Raw genomic sequence first — 25,136 nt, 5'->3', positions numbered from 1 at the left:
CTGACCAACCAACCCAGAGGAGATGAATGAGGAATTGTCAAGGGTGCATGCGCGTGGCTTAAGTGTTGGCCAGGTCGCATGACCAAGCAGTACCATCAGTGGACCTTGGTTAGTAACCTGACATACCTCGGGAATAGCTTGTCCTGAGCCTAGGTTGCTGGGATCTGAGGACCAGGTTTCTTTTGAAACATCAGTCAAGGACCACAGCACAATATTGAGGGTGTCTACGTGGACATCAAGGCACACCAAGAAGTCACTTCCAATGTAAGCATCATGTGGCAAGTTAGGGACGACAAAAAAATAATGGGTGAGTACCCTTTTGTTCCACTGGATGGTTAGAGCGCAAATTCCATCAGTGGGTGACATTACTTTTGATGTCGGGTCGAGAGGAAAGCGACAAGGACTGCTCACCAAATGAATATTTGGTTGAGTGAGGCGCAGGGTCTCAAAGAGGGTTTGGCTTATGGCGGACTTGTCAGTCCACAGAGCCAGAACTACATTGTCCACATGATGGTCCTGCATTGTGAGACCATTCATGATGGGAAGGCCAGGAGTGTCTGTTGTGGTAGGCTTAGTGAAAGTGCACAGAAATGTGCTCCGCTGTTCTAACATGGCATTAAGGGGCCAGGAAGAGACTGCAGTCTCTGATGTGGCCACTATGGGCTCCGTTTCCTCTTCCTCTAAATTTGAACCGGTTTGACCTGCGTTGATCCCGTGAGAATTTTTATGATTGTGCTATGTTTATTAAATATTCTTTTTTCTCTTAATAAAATATTCCCATTATTTTTAATCATATAGAAACAGTGTGTGGAGCTTGTTCATTAAGAGTCTGAAAATCCTGAAGAACTCACGTAGCGATGACAGTATTCACTCTCCAATTACTTGTTAATGTTTTTGTTATTTAAGTCAATCATAATAATAACAATTATTATCATTAGTTAAAACGTCATTAATCAGAACGAGTTTGAATAAGGTCAAAACCCTACATATATATTGGCGCCCAACGTGGGGCAGGAAAAAGTCTTTTTAATGGATAAACTGTAAACACTGATAAATAATCTCAGCTTGGGTTTATAGAAATGCTTTCCGCTGTTTATGTTGCTAAATAACGATTGAAATTCAAAGCTTGATGTGGGCAATTTCGTGTTGTGTGTGTTACTGTTGAAAATCTGTTCTGTGGTATATACTGTTGAAAAAATAAACTTGTCGCTGTTTGAAGTGCTCTGCACCATTTTGCATGCATTAAACTAAGGCCTCGGCACCCCCATTGCGCGTTTTCCGCAGTGGGCCATTGCCACGGTTCGACCCTCGGCCGCAGATTCTGGCGTGAAAGACCACCGAACAGAATTCCTCTGCTTGTTTTAAAACTGGGTCGCTACCAGCGTTAATAATGAATCGTGCGCTAGGCGATTGGAGGTTAATTAAGAGCACAGCCGAAAATACGGCTTGTGTAGGGAGCAGTCTGCTCTGCTCAGCTCTTCCTGGCGAACTGAACGCGAATTCAGGGACCCCTTTGAATGGGCGGAGCTAAAACTAAGGAGGGAAATTCAAAACGCCCCCAAAACAGAGGAAGACTAATTCCCTCTTGTTGTTAAAGTGCGTGATTGCAGGGAAATCACTTCATAACTAGCGTCTATTGAAGCGTGTCCTCCCGTGCGCCTCCTTGTGGTCAAGTGTGGTGCTACCCTTGACGTTTGATTCCCGTACACCCTCTAGTGGTTGGGAGGTTGTTCGCCGAGGCAACCTTAAGTGTTTAGCAGCCCTCTGGTGCTTAAAAGCTGTCATTACAAATTAAATTCTTTTAACGTACCTTAGTGTTGAAATCTTTGTTCCCATTTTAGATTTTAATTTTGATAATGCCCTCTAGTGTTAAAACTTCCCGCTACAGTGGAAATTCCCATCAGAAATTTTGACAATTCTTTAATTCAAAATTTTTGTTTTAATAATTCTTTAATTATTGAAAAAAATTATTACTTTTTTCCGCTCACTTGCATATAGCAAATTTCACTCCACACTCTACTATTAACAGACTTCCTTTAGAGATTCACAAGTGAACTCCAACACCATACAGACTAGCAGTTACTCTTAGAGCACTCGGTACAGGTGAAGTTTAGTTCAGTTTAGTTTAAAATGGATTAATTGAACTAATCCTAATTAAATAGAATTAAGGTACACCTAGCAGTTAGAAACACAGCTAAATGGCAGAAGGGACTTCTCCCCTGGAAGTATATCTAGATAGCTTGTGGAATGATGCATTCGCTGTTCTGACCAGCCTCACCAGTGATGTGATGCCTGGAGTGCAGAAAGCCTCACAGGTCAGTCATGACCACATGGTGGCCAAGTGGATAGAGAGCCACTTAACCTACATGCTCAAGGGCCAGTCCCTAACTGAGGCATTAGGTCAAATAGCCATCTTCGCTGTAGTACAGCTCAGGGCCAGTGAACGTGAACTTGATGTATCACTGCGACAGCGGGCAAAGGTGGAGGCAGAATTAAGTCAGCTCCACTACGAAATGGCTGAAGGGAACACACTGCCCCAGGTCACTCCTGATGTGTCACCTAGTGCCGCTCCAGAAAGACAAGACCAGCTGGAAGATAGTGAGGATCAGGAACCAGACTCAGGGACCATAACCTTTAGAGCTGCTGCAGCACCTCCTCTGGTATCAACAGGTATTTCGCCTTCCCCTGTGTCTCCTGACAGCCGTCCCTTACAACGCCCTGCTAGACCCAGAGCACTGCAAACTCCAGTGCCTGGCCCCCTCAACCTCTACCCTCTCCCGGTCCCTCATACAAGGACCTGGACAAAATCGCGCGTAATATAACCCACTTTGATCCCAATCCAGATGGTTCTAATGATATGTTTTCTTACCTGAAAGATATCGATTTCTACCTCCAACGGTTCCCCGAAATCACAGTAGATGACAAACTATATGTGATTAAACTGACCTCCAACTGAGACGTCAGTAACTTCATTGAACGTCAGCCAGACTATGTGAAAGCGCGATATGATGTGCTGTGCCAAGCATTGGAGGAAGAATTCTCAAATTACCTGTCACAGACAGGACTGGCCGCTGCTTTGAACGTAAAACAGCAATGCCAGGAATCCCCCCAGCAGTATTATAACCGACTCAGACAGGCGTATTTCAGACCTAGAAATGACTCCGGAATGGAGGAAGAGTTAAATTTTAAATCACTATTTATCCAAAACCTCCATCCCCACACCAGTCATCAGCTGGGAGTCTCAGCTTGCCCTTGCACCCTGTCTAGCAGATAGCTGCGTGATTTAGCACTCAGAGGTTTCCTAAAAACACAACAAAAATCCCAACAGACGGTCCGAAACACCCCAAGTCTTTAACGTCGACTCCAACTCCCCGCATTTAGAGTTGGAGGGTGCCACCCAGGCCGATCCACAAAGATCTGCCCGGGACCCTTCCCCCACTCCGTGGGCCAGTGAGGGCCCAAAATCTCCTCAGCCCTCACACCAATACAAGCGCTACCCTCCTCGCAGGCCAGACAGAAATCGCGGCAAAGATTTCTGGAACCCTCGGGACAGGGCTGGGTATGGTCGTGACTACTACCCTGCAGAAAACCGCGGTGCGGGCCATGGAAAACCAGCACATCCCCATAAGGGATATGAGCGAACAGCTCAGAACCAGCTTTCTGATTCTAATAAAGAAAAGAAAGAAAAATACTGATATCAAAATAAAGAAAATCACGCCAAAGACAAGTTTAAAGGCAAGGAATATAACTCTGAGGAGTTAGAGGACATCCGCCGAAAGCTTGCAATGATTTGCAAAGAGAAAAAGGAAAAACCTGATGTTCTTTCTATCACCTCTGTGCGGTCGGACCCAGAGCCATCCTCTAACACCCCAGAAATGTTAGAGAGTTATATAGGAGAAGTGACAAGCGAAGCTCCGTCTTCTAGCGTACCGTGCAATCTCCTCGTGACCCAGGCAAGCGCTGAGGACCAAATGGTACAGGGGGGTGACTCACAAACACCCTCCAGTGCTGTCTTGGTTGTTCAGTTAGACGGTAAGGAAGGTTTTCTCATGTCTTCTGCCTTGTTCCACCAGGTTCGAGCCATTGCGCGGCGTGAAAATCGCAAGATACAGCTCCAAAACTGTTCTCTTAAAATTCAGCCATATTCACATGCAGGCCTCACGATCCAATCTATGGCACTAATACACTTAGCCATTGGACCAATGACTTTAGTGCATCCAGTTCATGTGTCTCCTCTTGAAACAATTCCCTTCCTCATCGGCAAAGATCTCTTTAATCGCTTCAAACCACTGACTGACTTCAAAAGGTCAAAAATCTGGGCACAAGTGCGTGAGCCTTTGCCCATCTGCACCCCACACCACCGGGAAGCTCAGTGTTGCTGCCTTGAAATCCGGCCTGAATCAATAGGAGATCCACCAAGTCAGATCCCTCACTTTGAGATAGGCTAGGCGATATGACCTGGAAAAGATATGTTGCTATGGTCTGATTAAGATTATGTTACCAAGAGATTTAATTCAAATTTCAGCTCTGGAAATGAGGAATTTATGCTTACTTTCCTTTTGATTTCGGGGTTATGATCACAGCTGCTGATGTCCCGCAGATCTTCGTTCTGTTGTTTCACTGGGCCTTGACTTGTCAAGGCTCAAGTTGGGTGGATCAGTGGGGAGCTTCCCTCCCTGATGATTCAGCCCCTTTTTGGCGTCCCTCGGACAGTGTGACGTCAGCCGGGGATTCCCCTCACAGAGAGTTGCTGGCTTAGCTGGTTTTATACTTCCCGATAGAAGGGCTTCACGATGGAAGTTTGCTGACTTTCCTCCTATCTCCAGAACTAGATTTGAATTATTAAATTCTATACTTATTTTACGATTTTCCTCTGTCTTATCGGTGTCTTTTATTCTGGCCATGAATAAGTTTCACCTGCTTTGATCAGTCGTAAAATTAAAACTTTGATTGGGCGACAAACAGGAACACAAATAAACAAAGAAAAGATTACTGAAAATTGCTCGACATTACTCTGTAGTTTCTGTATTACACTGCTAACTAGCACAAGGCGTCCCTTGGAAGTTGAGTGAGGTCCTCTATAAAGTTCTGTTGGAGAGTAGTTTCATCGGCGTAAGAAGAAGTAGAGCGTCGCACGTGAAGTGAAGAGAGTGCGATGTGAGGAGCGTAGCAGAAAGAAACAGAGTAGCAAAAAGGCTGAACAGAGTAGCAGAAACAGAACAGAGTTGGGCACTCCCTTTTCAGTTGTGGCGCGGTCACGCCCATTTGGGAGGTCTCCTTTCTTTGATTGGATCCTGGGTCTGAGGCTCACGTGACTTGTTTCACGTTTCAGAGCGGGAGGAGAGTCGCGTATACACAGAAAACTGAATAAAGTAAAAAATACTATAGCACAATGAGTGTCCTGGATTATTAATATCAAATATCTGTGTATATATATCTTGGGAGGGCGGCACGGTGGCGCAGCAGGTAGTGTCGCAATCACACAGCTCCAGGGGCCTGGAGGTTGTGGGTTCGATTCCAGCTCCGGGTGACTGTCTGTGAGGAGTTGGTGTGTTCTCCCTGTGTCCGCGTGGGTTTCCTCCGGGTGCTCCGGTTTCCTCCCACAGTCCAAAAACACACGTTGCAGATGGATTGGCGACTCGAAAGTGTCCGTAGGTGTGAGTGAATGTGTGTGTGTCTGTGTTGCCCTGTGAAGGACTGGCGTACCCTCCTGGGTGTATTCCCGCCTTGCGCCCGATGATTCCAGGTAGGCTCTGGACCCCCCGCGTCCCTAAATTGGATAAGCGGTTACAGATAATAATGGAATAATATATTTTGGGTATTTTACGATTACACCCCACTACAATATTATGTTAGAAGTTAAAAACTAATTCGTTTTCCTAATCAGAGACAGAAATTTTCCTTCATGATTGAAACAGTAATACACATCACTTCATTAGTTAGTAGACATTCACTTGAGAATAACAGAGAGTAACATTCATACATATTGCATATAAACATGTTTATAAACACTCGTTGCGTTCGTTATGCATTTAGAAGACAGCAGGGCGAAACATGATTTCGCAAACGTCCACTTGGGGGCACTTTTGGTCCATACTATTTGTTTGGTTTTAGCCGGGCTATAGGAGTTCACCGCAAGGTCAGCTCTGTGGGCCATCTGTGTGATTTGCGGAAGATAATTAGTCGCCATCTTGACGCCAATCTAGGCACCCATGGTCCCTTTTGATCCTGGTCTCCAAACTTTGTTTGATCTCCTTCTGGCCTAAAAGCGTCATAAACTGGGTCTGTTTTCTTTACATCCCTGGAGAAGACGGGGGTCATTGGAAAGTGTCCTGGTCAGTCTTTGATGTAGACATTATGTGTGTGCGTGAGTGTGTGTGTGTGTGTGTGTGGGGGGGGGGGGGGGGGTGCAGAGTCTTTCGCACACACGTAGTCTGTGGAATGTGGGATTTGGTTCCAAAAAATCCTTATCGGAGTGGAGAGTCTTTCATTTAGAAGTTTTCATTTCTTTATTCGATCCATACTCCACTACAGTATTGTGTTAACTACACCGAGGCCAGACATGGTGTGCTACTCTAAAAGTAAATGGATAGTTTATTTCAAAGAGTTAACAGTTCCATTTGAGAGCATTCGAAGAGAAGATGCTGAAGTATGCAGACTTGGCGGCTGAAGAGAGGGAACATGGGTGGCTGGCATATGTAAGTTTGGTGGAGATAAATGTCATAGGATTTGTAGCCAAATCTGCCACATCCCTGCTTGTGCAGTTAGTATAAGTATATTATAAGTGTTGTTTCAACACAGTACCATGACTAAGCTAAACTTAGAATAAGTTAAATAATTACGAAAAAAAAAAAGATTTTCTGAGAATCAGTTTTAAGAACTTTTTTCTTTTCCATTTAAATTCATGCCCCCCTAAACAAGTTTGAACTCCCCTGCAGTGCTGGAATGGTCCAGACACAAACCTTCTTAATTTTGGACAAATTACAAAACACATGAAGAAGGTGTGTGTTATATATATATTACAAACAATTTAATGAACCACACAGGTGTTTCTGATACAATCAACTCTGCCCATTTTGCCGCTGTGTGAAAGGTCGGCATTAGCAGAAACTAATTAACGCTAGCTACTGCTCCCTAATCTTCCAAATTAAGTCAGTCATAAGCCCATTTCACCTATGCACGGTAATGCAGGAGTGCTCCGGAGATTATCCGGAAGAGATGTATATGTGAACACAACCACCCACAACATTCATCCAGAGCATTAAACTGACTATATCCTGCACAGGTGCCAATCCATGCACATGGCACATTTTGCGTTGACAGCGCATCTGATGCAGAAATGTTTCTGCTGTAGAATGCAAGTGTGAACACTTATACACTGTTAAAATTCAGGACAAATGCAAGAATGCACACCTTCGACTTTGGTACATGTTACAACATCAGGACACACTTTGAGTAAATTTCAGTACACACACACACACACATTTTTAATTTTTTTGTGAAAATTTGAGACAAATTAAATTTTTTGCTCAAGAGCCATTTTTAAGGCCAAAGAGCATCGTGGCGCTAAAAAAATAGCTTGGAAAAATCAGGACATCAATTGTGTCCTGAAGTTGTAACACGTCCTGAAGTCGAAGGTGTGCATTCTTGAATTTGTCCTGAATTTTCACAGTATACAAGTGCACACAAATATTTGAGCGTGAACTAGTCTCTGGAAATGTACCCAATATGGACATATGTGGTATCAGCAGAATCCTAAGAACCTGAACTTTAATAATTATCAAAAAAAGTTGGAATTTCATCTCTGCTCAGCTTCCAGACTCAAAAACACGGTTGGAGCTTGCGTTCCAAATATCAGACAAATACAGCTATAACTCGCAAACGCTTTCTCCGAATGTTACGATACTTCACATGCTTGATCCCTATAAGGGTTGGAAGACATAAGTACTTGGTTGTGCAACTGACCATAACAAAGTCCTTTCATCATGAGACTTCCATAGCATGTCCATGGTAGCACTTCTTAAGCCCATAAAAAGTTTCATAACGATACCCACTAGGGGGTGCAATTCAAATTTTCAACATGAAAATATGGAATATCTCTGCGAAAATTAAACATATTGACAAGCTGTTTAATTTATTGCATACTCTGCATAGTCTTACAACTTTGCAATTACAACTATTATCCACAATATTCAGGTATGTGAAAATGGAGCTTTTCGAACTCCTCCCTGGAAATTTGTCTTATCAATAAACAACTGGTATTTTTGAAATCTGTATAGACTGTAGGTAAATAATTATCAAAAAAACTTTGAACTTTTGACATGCTGTTGTGGCAGTTATTTAACAAATATGCATGGGCAGGGCTCGATGCACTCTTTGAGCTATAACTACAACAAACTTCACCCAAATCGAACAAAATACTTCACAAATATTGATACTTCACATAGGAAACCCACACAGACACAGGGAGAACACACCACACTCCTCACAGACTGTCACCTGGAACGGGACATGAACCCACAACCTCCAGGTCTCTGGAGCTGTGTGACTGCGACACTACCTGCTGCTCCACCGTGCCACCCCCAAAAGATATATTTGAACTAATTATTCAAGTTCACATAATGATTTTGGTTAATATATCACATTTATTGATTTACGAGATGCAGCTATCCAAACCAATGTAATGGACGGAGATTTCAGCACATCATACAGTCATTCAATTGCTCACACAGGAAACATTTACAACAACAACAATAATGGCAGTGTTATTATTATTGCCACTTGTGCAGATTAACAAAAGAGCAAAACTCTAAGCATATAACGTAAATAGGTATGGACAAATCAATCACTGCATGTGAGGAAAATATAAAAATTAAGTGTGTGTGTGTTTGACCGCGACCCTGAACTGGATAAGCGGTTACAGATAATGAATGAATGAATGTGTGTGTTTGTGCTTCATGTCACTTGTTTTTTATGTGCATATAGCCAGTTTTTTTTCTCATTTGGTAAGTAGAAAAATAATGGAATTTGTTTTAAAATTCAAAGTCAATACATTGAGACAGTGAATTATTTCCATCTTAAAAAAGAAATACGATTCCTTTGATCCTAATGTTCTCTGAGCTTGTTTAATCATAAATCTGAAAATAAAATGACTGTATATAATAGACATCATTCCTCCATTCCCCTTTCGTTCTATGAAAATATAGTCAAAGTTGTTTGCCATGTTGACAAATTTGAAACTGAAATCTTTGCAGTACAGACCAGAGGGAGAGATAGACACACCTTTTGAGACTGTTGCCTGATAATAAAATTTTTCCATTAATATATTCTACCGTGGATAACAATAAATACACTATATTGTCAAAAGTATGCACTCGCTTAATGATGTAAAGCTTGGATGCAACTGCTCAGCCATGGAAAGTTCTTTACATTAGATTTTTGGTCAAAAACTTTCACAGAGTTTCTCAGTCATTAGGCAGTGTATTCATAACTACTTAATTTCAAATTCAGAGGTTGATGTCTCTTTACATTTATCACCACTGTGAACATTTCTGACTAAAACTATTTCACAACAAATTACTTTCAATGTTTACGTTTTAACCATTTATTATGCAGAAATTCTCTTTAATTTTACTCAAGAAATTACAAAAAAATAAAGTATAATTTAGTCCCTTTCATGTGAGTTTGGAAAGTCACACAAAAACATCTTGCCAGCAGATACCACAGTGATACACTTCTGGTGTATCTGATCTAAAGTAACCAGATGCATTTGAGCTTCACCACATTGTCTAACACAAGCTATGTGTGGGACAATCCTCTGACATTGTGGCAGGGGAAAGGCCTCTGAATATATCTGAAAAGGAATGAAAAGCAAGGCAATTTCAGTTCCACCTTCTGAACAATATGAACTGATCTGATGAATCTCCCCTCCACACTCATTTGTCAGCCTAATACACCAATCATTGCGCCTCTGGGTTCGACTGTATCCGTGACTGGTGAAAACAAGGCCATTGTAGATCATTCGTTTGTGTACTAGGACTTCATTTGGTGGCACTTTCCATATTGCAACAAAGAGTGATTCATGCGTCTGAGGGACTTGTTGAGCCCTTCCATTATCTAGTACAACTGCATTTTGACCTCTTTTAGATTTTTTGACCCTACAGTATGTGTTCACTTCACTGCAGAACTGGAGCACGTGATCGCTGGCACTTAAATTTGATGTCAAGTAAGGGAGTGATCTGTAAAGCATGAATTTGACAACAAGCTGTACATGTACACCCTTTGTACCATGCACTAATTTCAGTAGGTTACCATTGGCATTTTCAAAAACAAAGGCAGAATGTGTCTACAAGGGGCCCCAATACTTCACAGCCTTCGCGAGATGAGTTAGAAGATGTATACTGAATGTCATGTGAGACTCCCCAAACAGTTTTTGAAATCTTATGACAAATTCTAACAGCATTTCATCAGCATGGTTGATCTCTTCAAAGGTTATTTCATCTTGTAAAAGCAGGTATAATGCTGAGCAAAGAAGGCCAAAATGCTTGGTGTACTGAGCATCTAAAATCCCTGTAAACATGGTAAACTGTAAAATAACAACCATCCCCTCCACTCAGAGGCCTTCCAATATTTGAACTCAGAGATAGGTCTAGGAAGACGAGTGGTAAGATGAGGGGATTTGATGCTTTGGATTCTTTCATTCAAAAGTCTTAATGTAGTGGGACTTCCCATGTAATATGTTTTATCACTACTCTCAAGCAAAAGAGCTGTATGTTGCCTTGCCACTTCCAAAAGGATGGCATGCATGTAATCAGGTGTGAAGCCCCAAACAATGTCAAAGTAAGGCATATTAATCAAAGGAGATGGCCCTTTAACTCCTCTTACACTTTGTTGTTGAATTAAAGCTTGTTCCATATCACATACCATGTCTTCAGGATCCCTGTCAGGATATTCTATTGCTGAGATTGGGTATTTAACTTGTTTATCAACAAGTGTGCCTGGGTGGTAACAGAAGCTACAACCATAATACCCATTGAATTGAGTAAAATTCTGCATTGCTGGTCTGGCCTGTCAACATAGCAACAGGCACCGACAACTTTGGTATTCATAACCCTGCCTTCCCTTTTCCATGAAACTCCCTTTGATGCTAGGTCACTTGCCTGCTTAACAAAAGGCTTTAGAAACATACGCATCTCAGGTTCTCTTGAACCAAACCACAGCCCTGCTAACATGACATGTTTAAATCTAATCTTTGGTGGAAGTTCGTTTAGGTAAAGATGAATAGGCCAGATTGACAACTTAAGACGACTTATAAAGAGGTGCACCACCTGAATTGAATGTAAAGGACATTATTAATATCTGAGAGAATTTTGCCTGTGGTGCTGATAATGCTTTATACAGCTCACCATCATAAATATTTGCTATTACATTCTCTGCCATTTGTGGCCTATCTGTTTTGTAGCTTAGCTTGCTTTGAAGTTCTGGATTTTCTAGAATTAACATTGATTGTTTTGAACATTGAAATAACATTGATAAAAAAGCAGCCATCATTTAAGGTTTTTGGACTGACCTCAGAGTTACACCCAAGACAATGTGTAACGCGGTTTATTCACATATCATTTTGTGTTCCACAGTAATGTTTACAGTAACAATGAAAATCTATGTAGCAGGTAGAACTGTCACTGGGCCATTAGTTATTTTTGGGCTTGGGCAGCCACCGTAGTCCCCCCCCCCCCACTTCTCTCCTGGGTCATGCTGTTGCTCATTAGCTCCAGTGTATATATACAAGCAATTAGCATGTGGTAGGCTAAGCTCCCACTTTTTTATCATTTGGGTCGCAGTACTTGCTGCTGAGCGTCTCTGACATTTTACCAGAAAGAAGACAGGTGCCACTCTCCCTGTCGATTCACCACACAGCTAGCCGTTAGCGGCAGCTTTAATCTGGGACAGTGCATATAAAGCAGTTGGTGAGTACGATTGGTTGGACAGTAGACATAAGGAGCTACCGTACCTATTTTAATGAAGTTGATCGACTAAATAGGAGGGGAATTAACAGGAAAATGTCGTATTTAGGTGTATGTTGGTGTGCCTGAGAACGAGTGGGCTGGCAAGCTGCATCAAGGTACGAATTCCATTCTTTTAGTTAGGCTGGTGTATGTTTTAGTTATAGATGGGTTTAAGGGCTTGAGGCACGGAGGGTATGTGTTCTTAGCACGTGGCTAGCTTTATCCCACATATTATATGACGGTTTTATATGTTTATGATTAAAATGTTCCTTTTATTAGGTGCTCTGGGGTGTCACCATTGGAGGTGGCCCAGGTGGTGTGGAGCAGAGCTTCTCCTAGTCTCCTGCGATTTTGCCTTTGTGGATACATTGTGGGGTCGAACCACTTTTTATCTTGTTTTATCTGGTTGTTTCTTTTATTTTGATTATTTGCCCTTGTGGCTTTTCTTGTTTTGTTATTGAGTTCTTTTGTTTTTCTTTGCCTTTTTAAATTAACCCTTTATTTTGGTTATTATTTTGGATTGTGTTTGGGCTGTGGGGATTACAGTCCTTTTTAAACCTTTGATCTGCCTGTTTGACATAATTGTGTATTTTACCTGTTCTTGCAGAGCAACCTGGTGCATGAGTGTCCTTCTTTGGGTTGACTGGTTATCTTCTTTGGACATTTCTTTCCTTTTTCCTGGGCACTTGATCTGTGGTGTGTGGAGTCACTACCCTATGGGGACTCTTGTTAGTAACCTGTGTGTGTGGGTTGTATAGTCTCTAGTATTGGAACTCTGTATAGGAGAGCGTCTGCTGGGAAACTAGTTAAAATATATGCCAATGGTGGGATCGTATGGTGAGCCAATCTAGTCAGTAACCTTGTTGGGGTTATTTTCAGTAGTGAATAGGTAAAACCCCACTGTATTCTTGTGTTTATTTTTTTTTAAACTTATTAATAAAATTGTTATTAACAGGTTAAATGTTGTAAGACAACTGGTATTAAGTAAAGGACTTTGTACGCTGAACATTTCGTGTCTCTTCTCTTTTCGGAACATACCTGTGTGCTTCTGGGAAAGTACTTGGGGTTATTTCCTAGGGTGACACTCCCTAGGTGGCGTAGTCAGGCTCTCACTAATTTAAACACTAGCCAAGGCCACATCTACACTTTCTAGATCATTTTTAAAAACTTTTTTAAAAGCATATTTTGATCTTGGCACAACATCCTGTCCAAACAAACAATTGATTAGCTTCAACAAATCATCAAGCTGTGATCCAGTTATTTGATGCTTTGCAGCAAATGTCAGTACCATAAGTAGTGCTTCTGCCTTTGTTGTTGTACCTGCAGAAATCAGTGGGGTGTCTATATCATTGTCAGTTCTAATACTATACAAATCATCTGGTCACACTCGGTCTTCACCTTCTGATGAGTTGACACTGTCATCTGATGGCAATTCATCATATTCTGAAGAACTGTCCTCTTCATTTGATGAAGCTGAAGTCTAGGATGAAAAGAAGTCTTAAGTGTATTACAGATATTTTGGCATTTCACAATTAAGCACATTAAATTACATACACATTATAGCCACCTCAAAATCTGACAGTATTATGTAGTTTAGTTCTCAAAGATGGTGTGCCAGCGCCCAATAATTCCAGGTAGGCTCTGGACCCACAGTGACCCTGAACTGGATAATTGGTTACAGATAATGAATGAATGAAGATGGTGTGCCATCATTTGATTAAATAACAAATAATGCCAAGGCTGACAATCACATTATAAAATATATATATATTAGTGGTGTGATTAATCATGATTTATTGCATGTTGAAATGCTAGAACTTCCTTGTAAATTTGAAGGTAGAAAAAGCAAATAAAGGACGACTGTTTTTTATTTTATTATATCTTAATGCAGTTTTGATGATTTCTGAATTAGAATATCTTCATCTACTCAAAAGTGTAAATAACAGAGCTTTGGAATTGGACACAATGAAACATGATCTTTAAAGGAAAAGCATAATGCAGCTTGTGACTCAAATAAGTTTCAATAGTTATTTGAAAGCTAAAGCCATGGGATATTAAAGCGAGTAGGTAACACAAAGGTACAGAATCCATGCTGGAAAAGTGGTGTCAAGTGATTTAACATGAATTTCAGTATAAACGTAAATTGAACTACCTGAAATCCAATGCTGTTATTTTGCTAAATAAAATCACTAATCTGTTATTAGACTCGTTGGAGTGTTTTATGGGATGCAGGCTAGGACAAAATTTGATCATATGATTAATGTGCATAAAAAAATACAGGCTTAAAGTTTAACGACAAGTAAGGTACATGTAAACCATGTAAAACAAAAGTACCTCATTTGTCTCTGAATGTGTCTCATATTCAGTGGCACTTCCTACATCTGAAGAGGCATCATCCTTGTTTAAAGTGAGAGACAACACATTACAGAAAATAAATTAACCACGTATGGTGCTTTTCCACTGCATGGTACATACATTACTCTGCTCCCCTTTTCTGCTTTTCCACTAGTGAAATATTGTACCTGGTACCTGCGAGTTTAGTTCCAATCAAGTCAATTAGGGACTAAACCGTGACTTGCAAATCACTCATTTGTCAGAGACACACATGACTCTGGAGCTTCAAAGCTAATGAAGCAGCTAACATTTACATGATGTAGCTTTGTTTAAACTTCACAATAACAACTACCAAAACCCTTATTATAAAACCATTTTAAATTATTATAATTACTTTAGTTTATTATTCCAGGTAGGCTCTGGACCCCCCGCGACCCTAGAATTGGATAAGCGGCTACAGATAATGGATGGACTTTAGTTTATTTATATGCCTCTGACTTGGTACAAGTGTATAACTGGACTACAAAATAGCAAAAACTTTCCGGTTTCAGACACTGTGCGTGTGTGTCTGTGATATTTCCTTGCTACTAAATATTCCACAGTCAACTGTCAGTGGTATTATAACAAAATGTAAGCAATTGGGATCAACATCAACTCAGCCACGAAGTGGTAGGCCACGTAAAAGCTGCATCCAAGCCTTACATCACCAAGTGCAATGCAAAGCATCGAATGCATTGGTATGAAGTACCCCACCATTGGAATCTAGAGCAGTAGAAACGTGCTCTATACAATGACAAATCACGCTTCTTCGTCTGACAATCTGATTGATTAGTCTAGGTGTGGTGATTGCCAGGAGAACAGTACTTGTCTGACTGCATTGCGCCTGTGTAAAGCTTGAACATAACCTATAATGCAAAGTATCTACCTCAGTTGTAATGCTGTACATCTCATGTCCAGTGCTATTTCTTGAACGTGATAATTCGTCCTCTGAATGGGCTTCATTCTTTAAAAAAAAAATTATAAAATCCATTAGATGAGCCAAGGTCATCTATTACAGGTAATGTAACAATCACTGCAAGAGTATTTACCTCTATTGTAATGCCTTGTGTTCATGTCCTCTTGGACATGATGATTCATCTTCTGAGGGGACCTCAAACCTAAAAAAAAAAAAAAAAACATTAGACAGGACATGGTGAACTATTACAGGTGTCATAACATTCACTGCAGAGTATTTACCTCAATCATATTGCTGTCTCTCTCTTGTCCTTTTGAAAGTGATGATTCGTCCTCTGAGGGAACCTCATCCTTTAAAAAAAAATTATAAAATCCATTAGATGAGGCAAGGTGATATATTACAGGTAATGTAACAATCACTGCAGAGTATTTACCTCAGTCATAATGTATGTTGTGTCAGTCATTACCTCAGTCATAATGCATACACATCGCATATCCATCCCTCCTAATATCAAAATATGACTGCTGTGCGTACAAGAAGCTACAAAACACATACCACAATGGCAAACCCCTAATGACAAATCCTTCTGAGCGTACATCTTGGTATTTGCACGCTGCTGCTGGGTTCCAGGTAATTCCTATACTTCCGTTTTGGCATCTATATACTAAAAAATAAAGTGTTGAAGATCTTGTTTTTACAATAATTAGATATTATATATATGCTATAATATATAAATTATTATTAAGTTATTTCTCATAATGGAAACCTACTATAAGAATATGTGGCTAATCAGACTAAAACAGTAATTTAGATTAACCTACTTTCTGCCATACCCTGGAAGGTGTGATTTAGAACAAACCATAATGACGTTTCTTAATTTTTTCTGGTTATTAAGATGGTTTATGGGCGGCACAGTGGCGCAGCAGGTAGTGTCGCAGTCACACAGCTTCAGGAGCCTGGAGGTTGTGGGTTCGATTCCCGCTCCGGGTGACTGTCTATGAGGAGTGTGGTGTGTTCTCCGCGTGGGTTTCCTCCGGGCGCTCCGGTTTCCGGTGTGAGGAGTGTGGTGTGTTCTCCCCGTGTCCACGTGGGTTTCCTCCGGGTGCTCTGGTTTCCTCCCACAGTCCAAAAACACATGTTGGTAGGTGGATTGGCGACTCAAAAAGTGTCCGTAGGTGTGAGTGTGTGTGTTACCCTGTGAAGGACTGGCGCCCCCTCCAGGGTGTATTTCCGCCTTGCGCCCAACGATTCCAGGTATGCTCTGGACCCACCGCGACCCTGAACTGGATAAGTGGTTACAGATAATGAATGAATAATTAAGTTTAAGTTTTAATGGTTTTGTCGTGATGTAAATTCCTATAGTGAAAAATTTACTGAGATAACTTAGCTAGCACACTCTAGGTTAGGCAACTTTTCACATAAATGTTACAACTTACCTTTCAATATTAACACTTGACCTTTAAAAAAAGTTCCTTCCCAAAGAATGGAATACAGACGGATCAATCATCAGAATAATTGTTAAAACGTTGTGTTATACGGTTTTGATATATATGGTTTAGATAGACTGTGTATTTTTTTTGTCAAGGTCAGACAAATAATAATGTTTTGTTTTTCGCTATAAATCACAGTGCAATATAACCAAACAACTTGGACTTTTATTTTGACTCTATTTTGAATTTTGAATTCTACCAAAAGAAAAAAATACCTTATTATTACATTTTTTATATACTTTTTAATTTTCATATCCAGTTGTGCATTTTTTTTTCATTTGAAACAGGCCTTTAGCTTCATCTCAATCCCAACAAATGTGCAGGACAGAGGAAGCTTTAATTTGTAGAGTAGAAACTTTTACTAGAATATTGCGTTAAATATTTGTTTATGTTAAGTGTCAATACTCACTGTCTACCATCCCTGACTGTTTTTCCCTCGATGTTCAGAGCAGAATGTCGCGAGAGACGCTCCATGATTGGCTAGAGGGGTTCAGCACACCGTTGAAACCAATCCAGCCTTTCATCTGTCTGACAGACTTTTTCCACTCAGGATGTTTGCTTATGTCAAGTACACAGACGGCTACAAGTGTATTGTTTCAGTATCTGATATTAAAGATTTCGAACCAGAAACATTAAAGACAAACCGTCTGTATTCCATTCTTTGGGAAGGAACTTTTTTTAAAGGTCAAGTGTTAATATTGAAAGATAAGTTGTAACCTTTATGTGAAAAGTTGCCTAACCTAGAGAGTGCTAGCTAAGTTATCTCAGTAAATTTTTCACTATAGGAATTTACATCACGACAAAACCATTAAAACTTAAACTTAATTATTCATTCATTATCTGTAACCGCTTATCCAGTTCAGGGTCGCGGTGGGTCCAGAGCCTACCTGGAATCATTGGGCGTAAGGCGGGAATACACCCTGGAGGGGGCACCAGTCCTTCAAGCGGATTTATTCTCGTGACGGCGGTCTGTGAGGACCGTATGAGCGAAGTTCCTCACATGGATGGATAACAGTCCTCCAGAGCGAGGGGGTGGTGGGTCAATACTTCACAGTGAATTCACCATGTAGCTAAATCTGTTAACACGTTAGTAATAAATAAGTTAACTCACCTTCTGTACCTTTCAGAAACCCGTGAAGAGATTGAAAAGGCAGTCGATAACCCGTTCAAAAGGGTCAGAATACCAAAGGTTCGTATGGAGGTTGATACCAAAACAAACGAGGAGCAGTCTGCTAAAGGAAAGGATGCTTCAAAAAAGAAGGCAGTAAGTTGTTATCAGACTGGATACATGAGTAAACAATGTTACGTGCCTCCCTCTTATGTAAACTGAAGTTGACTTCGTTATTTCTACCTTAAACGGTGCTTCTCTCTCACACTCTTTCACACACACACAAACATACACCACAAATAATAATTAAAAATAAATAAATAAAAAAAATAATAATTATCTTGTGAAAAATGAATACTTAAATTGTGCTGAAATAGTTATGGGATCCATTTCTGTTTTGGAACCAGTATGTTAAATTACCACACACACACACGAGATACATACACATACTGCAATACTACATTTTTCTATATTTTTGGCTTATACGTTATAGAAAGCCCAGAAAACAACAGTGGATAACGAGAAAAGAAAAAGCCTCATGCAAATCTTGGCTGAAAAAAAGGCAGCAAAAACCCTGCCCCCACTCTGCACCTTTGAAAAAAAGAGGAAGAGGGAGGCAACACTAACAGACAGCATTTCGGAGAGTGATGATGATAATAATAATATGGGAGTTGTTCCAGAAAAGATTCACAGTGAACTAAGGACAAACTACAACTAAAAAGAAAAAAGCGAGACCTAGACAAGTACAAACAAAAGTAAGAGCATAGTGAAATGGTGGGAGGTGTTCTCTATGGGTAGAGTCGGGCGAGAGGCCTGAGATTATAAGGTCGACTCGAAATAACACAGAGAGGTTCGATTTTTGGTTCCCTTCCACCTTTATTTACACACCAAACTTTGTATTACTATTTACAATATATATACACGCGCGCTCCTTGTGAACAAAAAAATTAACAAAACAAAATTCTCTATAAGCAGAGACAAAAAGAATAAAGACAATTAAATCAATTGAGTCTTATTATGCCCTTAGGTTATGCTTCTCTCGCCATGGTCTAGCAGAGTCTCTCCTCTTTTACCCTTGCGTGGTATATATATATAGGTAGCCCCGCCCCTTAGAATATACCATTCCCTTAAGAGGTAAAAGTTATTGTATCTTGGATACACTAGTTTCATAAACAATAAAAATAACAATGAACTAACAACTGTACCAAGATTCATTTACAGTCATGGCATGTTTAACATTCATTCATAATATCACTATTTATTAGATAATATATTTTCCCTCTTCTATTATTCCCCCTTCCCTCTGTGGAGAATGGATTTAACCAGGTAAGTAAAACTCAGCATCAAGAGATAGTACTCTTTTCCCTCTCACATGACCCGTATGCAGGTGAGTAAGTACAGGTAAGTATACATAATGGTTTCTCTTGGTGATGTGTCACAGGTACTGTACATCATCACAACATCAGAGTTACATAGTGCTATTTTAACATAAACTGAAAAATCTGGGGAAAGCTTTGTTACAGCATTCATATTTTTATGTTCACAGAAGTTTATGCATCCTGCCAGGAATCTGGCTTTGCAACTGTGTCACCACCATTGGTGCTACAGCCAACCATGCCTGACAGACCCATAGAAGAGCAAGACCCACCACAATCCATGCACCCTTCAAACCTTTTAGAAAAGAATGGGAAGGTACCTTGAAAAATATATATATAATGTTTTCTTCTCTCATTCCTTACTCAATATTCATTTCTATTTACTGACAGCTAGACATTCAAATTCCAGTGAAATTCCAGGTTCCTTGATGTACCATTAATTAGTTTTTAAGATGATTGCTGGAGATCCAGATATGCATGTGTCTTAGATCTACATCACAAGAATTGTCCTTGAACATAAAACGGCACTAGACAACAAAATGTGATCAGATTTTTTCCACTTTGTCTTCAGATCAATATAGGTCACGATGTCTGGGTGAGGAGAGAGGCCTGGGACAAAACTGAGAGAGCCTCCAAGGATTCTCTGTTTGTGAAAGAGTTGGCAGTGGCAATATGGAGTACAGATACCCTGAAAGATAGAAGCCTGACAGGAAAAATGTGCCCCAGCACAAAAACTACTAGACAGCCATTGACACCTGTGAAGTTGGCAGCACTGAAGGGTATTTTGTTTCAAATAATTTGCTCTGCAAAATTTTAAAGCACCCTGCTTATTTTGTTTTTGGTGTTTGCACAGATGGATTTATATAAGTTAAACCCATTACAGCAAAAATTTATTCCACTAAAACTTATTCTCTCTATTTTCTGTTTTTTCTTGAAGGATGCTTCCAGAATTGGCTTATTAAAAAAAACACAGCGAAGTGGGATCTGGACATGAGAATGGCAAAATCAGGATGCTATATAACTAAAAAAATTATGGACATCAACAAAAAAGAAAAAAAAAAAAAAAAGTAGTGTGTGTGTATTTTCCTGGAGAGAACATACTATTTAAAAAAATTGTTTGGTTTTGGTTACTTCTGTTAAGGATACATTTAGTTATTGAGGTTAAAGTGTTAGGGTTAGTGTTTGGCTACACAGAGCAAGGCTAATGTTAAACTGAGTTATGTTACACAGAATAAGGTTACTGAGTCAAATTTTACCATTAAATCTAGGTGTAGCATTGCTCAGTTACACCAGTTAATGGAAATCAGAAAATAGTAATACTGAAAATTGGTGTGTGTGTGTGTGTGTGTGTGTGTGTGTGTAAAGCAATGATGACATTTGGTAGGTTTATACCAGAGTTTTTCATTTTTAATCTGTAACTATTTTGATTAAAATAAAATTTTATTTACTCACATTCTGTGCTTTCATTTTCAGAAGACAATCACATGTCTAAAAATAGTAAGAAAGAAAATGATAGAAAAAATGTAAATTGATTAATGTAAAAAAAAAAAATTATTTTAGTCAGTTGTTTTATAATCTTGGCCATTTCCATGAGTCAGCTAACAGTTTGAAATGGCATAAAACTATGTCACGGGGGTGTGATGAGTGGATTTACGGAGACGGACACACTCGCTACAACACAGACAGTTTAATAACGAGATGACACCACAAAACTAACTTGACGATAAACATGAAATAACAGTACTTATAAACATAGGAAAGAACAGGAAACAGGCAGGAGACCGAACAAGGAACGAGAAACGAGAAACGAAAAACAAACACTAATATAACAACAAACGAACTAGAGGTTAAACACGAATGGGGCATGAAAGGAGCAAGAGAGACGGGCAAGAACGAGGACGAAAACACAACGAAACATAACACAAACACAATGACTGATACCAGGAAGTGAGGGAAGAGAGCTTAAATAAACGAACTTAACAAGAGACACCTGACACAGATAACGAAGGACAATGACAAAGAGGCGGAACAAAAAGGTGGAGCTAGAGTGGAACGAGGGCGGAGATAGGAAAAACAACAAACAGACAGAGCCACATGGAAGGAGAAAACAAACAGGAAAGTGCCAAGATGTGACAGACGCCCCCCCCAAGACGCGCAACTCCCGGAGCGCGAAAAACTAGACTCCCCAGGAGCTGGCACAGGAGGGGCCAGAAGAAACAAAACAAAAATGAAACCAAAAGACTCAGGACAAGATAGGAAATGGATGGGAACAAGGGACTAGAACGTAACGGATAATGGACAAAATTAGAAACAGGAGACGGGGAACGAGAGAAGACAGGAGAAAACACGCGTGACAAGACAGGTGATGGGACTGGGAACTGGACATGGGTCTGGACAGAGGGTCTAACTGATGATTGGAGAGGACTAACAGGGAACTGGACATGAGACTGGACAGAACTAACAGGGGACTGGACTTGAGGCAAGGGAACTGGGACCAGGACTTTCACAGGGACAGACATTAACACGGTGACAGAGACCGGAACTGAAAGAAAAGCAGACACAGGTACAGGGACAAGAAGAGAGACAGGAACCAAGACAGGAACAGATACTGGAACAAATATAACATGTGGGTGCCCAGGGCTGGCAAATGTCCGTGGAAATGTCTGAGGGACCAGCCTGGGCACAGTTCTGGGGATCGGCCCCGAAGTCCTTGGGGCCGTCCTACGGGTATGACCGGGGGTGTGGCCGTAGCCACAGTCTCGGGGGCAGAAACGGCCGTAGCCACAGTCTCAGGGGCAGAAACGGCCGTAGCCACAGTCAGGGAGATAGGAGCGGCTGAGGGAGCCGCGCTCACGGAAACAGGATCGGCTGAGGGAGCCGCACTCACGGAAACAGGATCGGCTGAGGGAGCCGCACTCACGGAAACAGGATCGGCTGAGGGAGCCGCACTCACGGAAACAGGAGACCCTGCGATGACGTCCACGGAGACAGGGGAACCTACAACGACGTCCACGGAGACAGGGGAACCTGCGACGACGTCCACGGAGACGGGAAGCTGCGACGACGTCCACGGAGACAGGGGAAGCTGCGACGTCGTCCACGGAGGCAGGAGGACCTGCGACGTCGTCCACGGAGGCAGGAGGACCTGCGACGTCGTCCACGGAGGCAGGAGGACCTGCGACGAAGTCCACGGAGGCAGAGGAAGCTGCAACGAAGTCCACGGAGGCAGAGGAAGCTGCGACGACGTCCACGGAGGCAGAAGGATCTGCGACATCGTCCACGGAGGCAGAAGGATCTGCGACGTCGTCCACGGAGGCAGAGGAATCTGCGACGTCGTCCACGGAGGCAGAAGGATCTGCGACGACGTCCACGGAGGCAGAGGAATCTGCGACGACGTCCACAGAGGCAGAGGAATCTGCGACGACGTCCACGGAGGCAGAGGAATCTGCGACGACGTCCACGGAGGCAGAGGAATCTGCGACGACGTCCACGGAGGCAGAGGAATCTGCGACGACATCCACGGAGGCAGAAGGATCTGCGACGATGTCCACAGAGGCAGAAGGATCTGCGACGACGTCCACGGAGGCAGAGGAATCTGCGACATCGTCCACGGAAGCAGGAGAGGCGGGCGTCGCGCTCACGAAGACAGGAGAGGCGGACGTCGCCTTCAAGGAGACCTCCAGGCGTGCCATGAGGCTTGTAAGCTTCTCCTGGAGGTCAGGAGGGAGTGCAGAGAGGTGTTTGGGAACTGGGGGCCTAGCGACGACGTCCATGGAAACAGGAGGCCCTGCAGCGACGTCGTCCACGGAGACAGGAGAGGCGGGTGCCGCACTCACGAAGACAGGAGCGGCTGGAGGAGCCGCGCTTACGGAGACTGGAGCGGCCGTTGGCGCCGCTCTCACGGAAACAGAAGCGGCCGTTGGCGCCGCGCTCTCGGAGACAGTAGCGGCCGTTGGCGCCGCGCTCTCGGAGACAGTAGCGGCCGTTGGCGCCACGCTCTCGGAGACTGGAGCAGCCATTGGCGCCGCTCTCACGGAAACAGAAGCGGCCGTTGGCGCCGCGCTCTCGGAGACAGAAGCGGCCGTTGGTGCCGCGCTCTCGGAGACAGAAGTGGCCGTTGGCGCCGCGCTCTCGGAGACAGAAGCGGCCGGAGACGCCGCTCTCCCAGGAACAGAAACGGCCGGAAACGCCGCTCTCACGGAAACAGGAGCGGCTGGAGGCGCCGCGTTCACGAGGACAGGCGCGGCCGGAGGCGCCGCTCTCACAGGAACAGGAGCTGAGACGTCCAATGAGGCAGGTGCTCGTGCTGCTCGCCGAGCACGAGTTGTGGATTTATCTGGTTTAGGGGGTCTGATGGGCGCCCTCTTGAGGGATTCCCCCAGAGGTGCACCCCTGTTAGCCTCACCTCCGTTGTCCTGAGGTAGGAGGCTAACAGCCCCTACCCTTAACCCCCCCCCCCCCCCCCCAAGAATTTCCCCAGACCTGAGGGGATATTCCTGCAGCGAGGGGGAGACTCCAGCCCGCTTTCTCCTCAGGATCCGTCGATTCCCGCTGGAGCAATTACTCGATTCATGAATCGAGTCCTCTGTTCGGGGGAAAGGAACCGCACCGGGCATGAGCTGCAGCCGTTGACTTCATTCCGAGGCCGCTCTTAACGCCTCCTCCACGGGATCTTTGGGGCCTGTGTGAAATGGAGTCCGGCGAATAACACATCTCTTAAGAGAGTAGTCCGTGCTAGCTGTGTCCTTATAGTGATCGGTCATTCTGTCACGGGGGTGTGAAGAGTGGATTTACGGAGACGGACACACTCGCTACAACACAGACAGTTAATAACGAGATGACACCACGAAACTAACTTGACGATAAACACGAAATAACAGTACTTATAAACATAGGAAAGAACAGGAAACAGGCAGGAGTCTGAACAAGGAACGAGTAACGAGAAACGAAAAACAAACACTAATATAACAACAAACGAACTAGAGGTTAAACACGAATGGGGCATGAAAGGAGCAAGAGAGACGGGCAAGAACGAGGACGAAAACACAACGAAACATAACACAAACACAATGACCGATACCAGGAAGTGAGGGAAGAGGGCTTAAATAAACGAACTTAACAAGAGACACCTGACACAGATAACGAAGGACAATGACAAAGAGGCGGAACAAAAAGGTGGAGCTAGAGTGGAACGAGGGCGGAGATAGGAAAAACAAGAAACAGACAGAGCCACATGGAAGGAGAAAACAAACAGGAACGTGCCAAGATGTGACAAACTACAAGTAGATTTTTGTTATGATTTGCTCATCACCAGTATCACCAGCAAAGGCCAGTATGTGCTGGTCACCAGCATTCCCAACAAAAACCAGTATGTGCTGGTCACCAGCATTCCCAACAAAAACATGCTAAAAACACAACAAACGCTGGTCACAACCAAGTCCAGCATCATGCTGATCTGTGCTTTTTTTTTCAGCAGGGTAGAGACTTCATCAGAATGTATTTTTACTTTAATATTCATGCAGATTTCCTCTAAGAGTAGTGTGTAAAATACAGTTTAGAAATAGACATTTGTAAATAATCTACATAATTCCTTTAGTTAACACTTGTGAAAAGCATTTATTATAACATAAAAGTTCAGAGCAGGTTGAATTAACATGATTTGGCCCATCTTCATTTTATTACTTGAGGTCTATAGTAGACTCACTCAGTAATATTACACTTTCCTGTGTGCAAACTTTAAAATAATGATTAACTTAACAATAAGGTTACCTTTAATTAACAATTTTTAATACAGTAATAGACATCAATAAATGGTTTAAGACAAAGTAATGTCTCAGTGCATATATATAATTTTTTTTCATTTATATG

At 42.2% G+C, this 25,136-nt stretch overlaps 1 protein-coding gene across 1 annotated transcript in view; it reads left to right on the top strand.

The window, feature by feature from the left end:
* Window positions 1-25,136, top strand: part of LOC136695301 (zinc finger protein 850-like) — a 97,591-nt gene that overhangs the window by 37,495 nt on the left and 34,960 nt on the right. Inside the window, exon 3 of the mRNA XM_066669310.1 lies at window positions 22,324-22,333. Within this exon, the coding sequence (XP_066525407.1) occupies window positions 22,324-22,333 (10 nt within the window). The remainder of the gene's footprint in view (window positions 1-22,323; window positions 22,334-25,136) is intronic.

The sequence above is a fragment of the Hoplias malabaricus genome, chromosome 4, assembly GCF_029633855.1.
Source record: "Hoplias malabaricus isolate fHopMal1 chromosome 4, fHopMal1.hap1, whole genome shotgun sequence".
Taxonomy (NCBI): domain Eukaryota; kingdom Metazoa; phylum Chordata; class Actinopteri; order Characiformes; family Erythrinidae; genus Hoplias; species Hoplias malabaricus.
The sequence above is the reverse complement of the archived record's forward strand: the minus strand, read 5'-3'. Positions and strand labels throughout refer to the sequence as shown.